The following is a 6815-nucleotide window of genomic DNA, read 5'->3' on the forward strand; positions in this document are numbered from 1 at the left end:
CCTGGCAGCTGCTCCCAACACTGGGGGACAAAATCTGGGTGGGAAGAGACAGCTGGTAAGGATTGGAAGTGTTCTCCTTGTGTGGGGAGGATGTTGCATTGTTCAGGACTGCTCTTAGCATGGCATTTAACTGCAGCACATTTCCAAGCAGATTATACAGGGAGCATAGCAAGGCAGGGGCTGCATAAAAGGGGATATCCTGATTTTTTAATCCACTACTCTGGGTTGGAAATTGCATGTAGATATTAATCTCTCAGTTCAGGTTGAGAAAAATTAAAAAAATTCTCTCAGATCTGAATAAAGCAGGAAGCAACAGCAATCACCACAGGACCCCTTAGAGGCTGCATCCATGTCATTTTTCCAGTCTCCTCGGGGTTACTCTGACGTTGCCATCAGAGCCTGCAGAGCCAGAGCTGCCCCTGGGCAGTGCCTGAGCTGGGAGTGGTCTGCAGGGCAAAGCTGAGCCCCCAGGGCTGGGCTGGGCTCTGGCAGAACTGGCAGGGCCCAGCCCTGTGCACAGGGAAGCAGCTGTTGGCAGGGAGAGCCCTTAGCAGGTAGTGGGGGGAAAGTGCCCCCAAGCTGTGCTGGGATATTTAAAGTCCTCTCCAAGCCCAGATATCCCATCATTTCTTTTTTTACAGATCACCATGTAAAGACAGCACAAATGTCCAACAGCAGCTCCATCAGGCACTTCCTCCTGCTGGCATTGGCCGACACGCGGCAGCTGCAGCTCCTGCACTTCTGCCTCTTGCTGGGCATCTCCCTGGCTGCCCTCCTGGGCAACGGCCTCATCATCAGCGCTGTAGCCTGCGGCCACCACCTGCACACGCCCATGTTCTTCTTCTGCTCAACCTGGCCCTCACTGACCTGGGCTCCATCTGCACCACTGTCCCCAAAGCCATGCACAATTCCCTCTGGGACACCAGGAACATCTCCTACAGTGGATGTGCTGCACAGCTATTTTTACTAAACTTCTTTCTTGCAACAGAGTTTTCCCTCCTGACCGTCATGTGTTACGACCGCTACGTGTCCATCTGCAAACCCCTGCACTACGGGACCCTCCTGGGCAGCAGAGCTTGTGCCCACGTGGCAGCAGCTGCCTGGGCCAGTGGCTTTCTCAATGCTCTTGTGCACACAGCCAATACATTTTCCCTGCCCCTGTGCCAGGGCAATGTCCTGGGCCAGTTCTTCTGTGAAATCCCCCAGATCCTCAAACTCTCCTGTTCCAAATCCTATCTCAGGGAACTTGGACTTCTTGTGGTTACTAGCAGTTTATCATTTGGTTGTTTTGTGTTCATTACTTTCTCCTATGTTCAGATCTTCAGGGTTGTGGTGAGGATGCCCTCTGAGCAGGGACGGCACAACGCCTTTTCCATCTGCCTCCCTCACCTGGCTGTGGTCTCCCTGTTCATCAGCACTGCAGCATTTGCCTGCCTGAAGCCCCCCTCCATCTCCTCCCCATCCCTGGATCTGGCCCTGTCAGTTCTGTACTCAGTGGTACCTCCAGCCCTGAACCCCCTCGTCTACAGCCTGAGGAACCAGGAGTTCAAAGCTGCAGTGTGTACACTGATGACTGGATGATTTCAGAAACAATAAACTGCTTGCGAATTTCAGCAAATCACTTCTAACAAAGTCATATTTGATACTTTCTGTTGGTTTGCTTGTGGAGTATTTTTTTCCTTGCTTTAGTTTTTCATATTTTCCACAAATAAATGTCATTGTTTTTACCATTATTCATTGTGTTTCTCTCCACCTTCCCTGTGGCCACAGACTGTGTCAATGGAGGACTGCACTCTTGGTGTATTTAAAGGAAGTAAAGGATGTCCCAGCAAAGTTTTCTGCAGAGATGCCCTTTTGTTGCCTTCTCTGGAACTGCAGCAGCAATGTCTGTGTGCAGAGCTGGGGGCAGATCAGTGCTGGCCCAGCAGCTGTGCCCAGCAGCTGCAGCACTTGGTGTGGCCAGTGCTGCTGCCGTGGCCCTGCCCTGCTGCCCTGGTGGCCCTGGTGCTGCTGCAGGGCCTGAGTGCTCTTGGGGCTGGGCACAGTCCTGGGGGCGCAGTGCCGGGGCTGCAGCAGGGACAGACCATGGGCACTGCTGGGGCAGCGCTGACACCTCAGGCCAGAGCCTAGGGGCTCCAGGCTCCTTGCCCAGACTCTCTCAAGAACACGGCCATGCCAATGCTCAGCAGAGAAAAGCCCCGTGAGAAGCCACAGGCTGGCTGTGGGCAGGCTAGGGAGAAACAACATGGCTGGGGCCTGGGACAGATGGAAAGGAGCAGCAGAGCAGGGCCTGATCCATCCCCAGTGCGCTGCACAGCCCAGGGCAGTGTCCCAGAGCGTCCTCATGGAGCTGCCAACAACATCCCCCTCTGCAGCCCTGGCGTCTCCCCCAGCTCACACAGGTGCCCCATCCTTGCAGGCACAGACATGGCAGCACTGGCTCAGCAGCCCCTGTTTGCGTAGCACACAGCAGGCGGGAGCACCCCCATGCTGTTTGTGTGGGGACATGAACCTGAGGGAGCACAAATGCCATCAGCCCCTGGGGCCAGCAAGGGCTGGGGGATGGCAGGGAAACCACCCAGGTTTGTCCTGGCCTCTGCACTCAGCCAGAAAGTTTGTTCCCATCATCTGGGAGTTTCCTGTGCCACTGCAGACGCTGTTGCTCAGAGCCAGGGCTGCCTGGCAGCCACCCCCGAAACTGCCCTGAGCATTTCCTTGGCTTCACCTTTGCTTTCTTTACTCTTTCCTGGTACAAATTTCTTCCTATTGCCCACTCCAGGGCTCCTAGCACTTTAGGTGCTTCCCAACCAGTGCTAAGCACAGGGGAAGAATCACTGCCCTGCTCCTGCTGGGCACATCCTTCGTGATCCATAGGAGTGCCACAGGTTGGATGAGTGAAATTGTGGGGAGAGGGTGGGGACAAAGTGTTATGGATTGTCAGCCAATAAGGGTCTTGACTTTCATATCTGTTCTGACTGCATTAGAAGTTGCTTGGGGTCAATATCAATTGGACATTGCTGATATCAACCTATAAACAGGAAAAGTAATCACGACAAATTAATTCTCGCTGCATTGTTTTCAATAGAGTTTTTTGCAGTCTCAAAATGGTCTCCTTGGTTCAGTGAGGCCTTGAAGGGTCACAATGCTCTCCAGTATTCTATGAGACCCAGCAATGTCACAGTGAACCTTGGTTCCTTGAGTCCCACATTCTTCCATGAATCCTTTGTTCCATGGGGCCCTTTAGTGTCACAATTGTCTCCTTGGTTCCATGGTGCCACACTGTGCCACACATGCCCTTTGGCCAAACAGGGCCTCATACTGTCCCAATGGACACCTTGGTTCCATGGTTCCATGGGGATGCAAAGTGCCACACTGGCCCTTTGGTTTCACAAGGCCTCAAAGTGTAAAAATGGCCTCCATGGTTTCATGAGGCCGTGCTGTGTCACAGTGGACCCTCAACTCCATGATGCCCCATAGCTCAGCAATGGCCTCCTTGGTTCCACAGTGTCAGTATGGCCCCTTTGTTCATAGAGCCCCAGAGTGTCACTGTGGTCCCTTGATTCCATGAGGCCCTGCCGTGCTACAATGGCCCCTTGGTTACAATGGGTTCCAAAGGCTCATAATGGTCTCCGTGTTTCCATGAGGCCCTGCAATATCCCAATGGACCATTAGTTCCAAGGGGGCCTGCAGTGTCACAAGGCTGCCTTAGTTTGACAAGGCCCTGCAGTGCTTTAGTGGCCCCTTGGTTCCATGAGGGAAAGCAGAATCTGAATGGCCCCTTGGTTCCATGGAGTACCACAGTGTCACCATGGTCCCATTGATTCCATGGAGCACCACAGTGTCACCATGGTCCCATTGGCTCCACAGGGCCCCACAGTGTAACAATGGACCTTTGGTTCCATGAGGTTCCACGGCATCACAATAGATTTTGGTTCTGTGAGGTTCCTCAGTGTCTAAATGGCCCCTTGGCTCCATGCGGCCCTGCTGCGTCATAGTGCCAGGTGGCTCCATGAGGCCCCATAGGGTCAAAATGTTCTTCTTCATTCTGTGAAACCCTACAGAGCCACAGTGGACCCTTTGTTCCATGAGGCCCTGCTGTGTCACAATGGACCCTTGGTTCCATGAGCTTTCACACTGTCAGCAATGGTCTGAGTTCCACAGTGTCACCATTGATCCTTTGTTCCATGAGGTTCTATAGAATAACATGACCACCTTGATTCCAAAAGGTTCTGCAGTGTCACAATGGACCCTTGGTTCCATGCAGCCCCACACTGTCACAATGACCCATGGTTCCATGAGCTTCCAAACTGTCAGCAATGATCTCCTGTGTTCCATGAGGCCTTGCTCTGATACAATGGACTCTTGGTTGCATGGGGCTCCACTGCATCACAATGGACCCTTTGTTCCATGGGGTTCCAAGTATCACAGCTGGATCCTTGGTTCTGTGAGCCTCTGCTGTCACCAAATAGCCAAAATATCAGAATAAGACTCCTTAATACTAATCTGATACTAAAGAGAGCATCATTTATTCAGGCCTGAGGTGCAGCAGGTGATGACTCCTTACGTGGACAAGTGACTCTACCAGTGTATCGCCTATATACAGTCACTATGTGTGTATTAAAATTTACCCATTTCCATAAAACCCACCCCAAGTTCCCAGATTCAGCCCTTGCTTTTTCTATCACTGCATTCTTGAGCCAGATGTCTTCATCTACTCTTCCAACCATTCCTGCTGGGAAGGGAGCCCCTGAATGCCTTGTTTCTCTGCTCAAAGTTCATAGGCACAGTAAAAAATTGAATTACCCCTTTTGGTATCAAGCCCAAGGCTTTGTGTGGACAGGCAGGGGCAGGCAGGAGGCAGAGCTGTCAGCAAAGGAAGGGCCCAGCCAGGTGGGGCAGCCGGGGGATGCCGACAGCCTGCAGGGACAGAGGCTCAGGGCAGGGACACCGTGGGACAGCCTGGGCTGCACAGGGCACAGGGATGGGCAGCATCTGCAAGACAGCCCTGCCAGAGCCAACTTGGGCAGCACTTTGGCCATGGCTGCTGGGCCTGGGCCTGAGGCCATGAGGGGACAAGTGACCCTTGCAGGGCTGGGGCCTCATTGCCTCCTTGTCCCTGCTCAGCAGCCTGGCAGGGGCCGCCCCATGCTCCTGCCCTTGGCATTGTACATCCCCACATGCCAGTGCCCATTCCGGGAAGAGCCCTGAGCAAGGAGGGAGGGACAGGATCTGCCAGGCCAGGGGCTGGGGCTCAGGCCTTGGCCCTTTTCATTCCTGAAACACATCCCGTGGTGCTCAGCACCAGAGACACCTTTGCCTTGCTTGTCCCCAGCTGTGATCACTGCCTCCAGTGTTCTGCTCTAACTGGAACCTGGGGACACTTTCTCAGTTTTGTCCCTGACAGGGATCTCTTTAAATTGCAAGAAACTTCAACGTTTTAATAGAACTGAGTTCTTGACGGTATTGTGACATCACTGAGAGGGCTGTGACATCCCAGAGTAGGGTCTGAGGTCATAGAGTAGAGTCTGCCATCATAGAAGGTGGCTCTGTGGCATCAGCGAGTGGGTTGTGACATCACCTGGTGGCAGTGTAAGATCATAGAGCAGGCTGTGACCTCACAGAACAGATTGTGACATCACAGGGTGACTTTGTGACATCAGTCTTTTGTGACCTCACAGTACTGCTGTATGACATCACAAGGTGACATAGAGTTGGCTCTGTGACATCACAGGGGCTGCGTGACATCACAGAGATGGCTGTGTCACATCACAGGGGCAGTGTGACATCACGGGGGCACTGTGACATCAGAGGGATCTGTGTGACATCACAGGGGCTGTGTGAGGTCACTGGGGAGGTTACTCTGCCCCGGCCCCCCTCACAGCTCCCCCCAGAGCAGTCCAACCCTGCTCATCACAGCAGCGTCCCCTGTCCCCCGGAGTCCCCCCATCCCCAGCCCCGCAGCCTCCCCCAGAGGATGTTCCACGAGATCGACCCCAGAGCCTGACACGGGGACAGGGGGACGGGACCCTGGGGTGGCACAGGGGGACAGGGACCCCCCGGCAGCGTCCCCGTGTCCCCCAGGGCCAGAGCCTGGGCCAGGGCTCCTTCACCCTGCAACGAGGCCTTGAGAGCGCTGAAAAAATCCCCAGCAAGGGAGCAGCAAAAACCAGATTTAATATTAAGGGACAGCAGCACAAAGTTCCTTGGCAAGAGTCACTCTGCTCCTGACTGGACTGTGGAGAGCATTATTAATAATTGGTTAGCTGAGAAAGGCCACACTGATATAATGCCGCTGGTTAAACTGAAGGAGAAAAGTCAGCAGTCAGCAAGCTAAAAGGAAGAGTCAGCAGCGACCTTGCTGCAACATGAGGATAGGGAGTTGAGATTAGTCCTGAATATATCCTAAGAATATGTAGAAAGTATCAAAAGTAGAACCATAGGAATGTAGAAGTAGGCGTAGGTGCTGATATGCAAGCTGACCAATCCTGAGCTCAACTTTTGCAATATGTATGAAGCTCATTAGTAACTGTATTTAACCCGCCGTACTGATCAATAAAATCGAGCCTGTGATGATCAAACTGATGTCCTGGTTCCCTTCCGTCGACAAATGGTGGAGAATGCGGGCATAACCGAATCTCTGCCCTTTTTCTCGGATTAAAAGAAAAAGGGATTACGCCACGGTCCGGAAGTTGGGTTTGGGTCCCAGCAGCCGGGACGGTGCCGGAATTTGAAGCACCCTTAAGGTTCACAACTGTGACTTAAGCCAATACGTGTCCGCCGGAGCCTGGAGAGCTGCAACAGCGCGCGCTGATTAA

At 53.2% G+C, this 6815-nt stretch overlaps 1 protein-coding gene across 1 annotated transcript; it reads left to right on the forward strand.

Annotated features, from left to right (window-relative positions):
• Window positions 1-1044: 1044 nt before the first annotated feature.
• On the forward strand, window positions 1045-2788 carry LOC134434764 (olfactory receptor 14J1-like; the record flags this gene model as incomplete). The annotated part of the gene is made up of 2 exons (XM_063183378.1): window positions 1045-1506; window positions 2780-2788. Coding segments are annotated over 2 exons (471 nt in total), but the record flags the coding sequence as incomplete, so codon positions are not given.
• Between the last annotated feature and the right edge of the window lie 4027 nt (window positions 2789-6815).

The sequence above is a fragment of the Melospiza melodia genome, unplaced genomic scaffold (assembly GCF_035770615.1).
Source record: "Melospiza melodia melodia isolate bMelMel2 unplaced genomic scaffold, bMelMel2.pri scaffold_47, whole genome shotgun sequence".
Classification (NCBI taxonomy): domain Eukaryota; kingdom Metazoa; phylum Chordata; class Aves; order Passeriformes; family Passerellidae; genus Melospiza; species Melospiza melodia.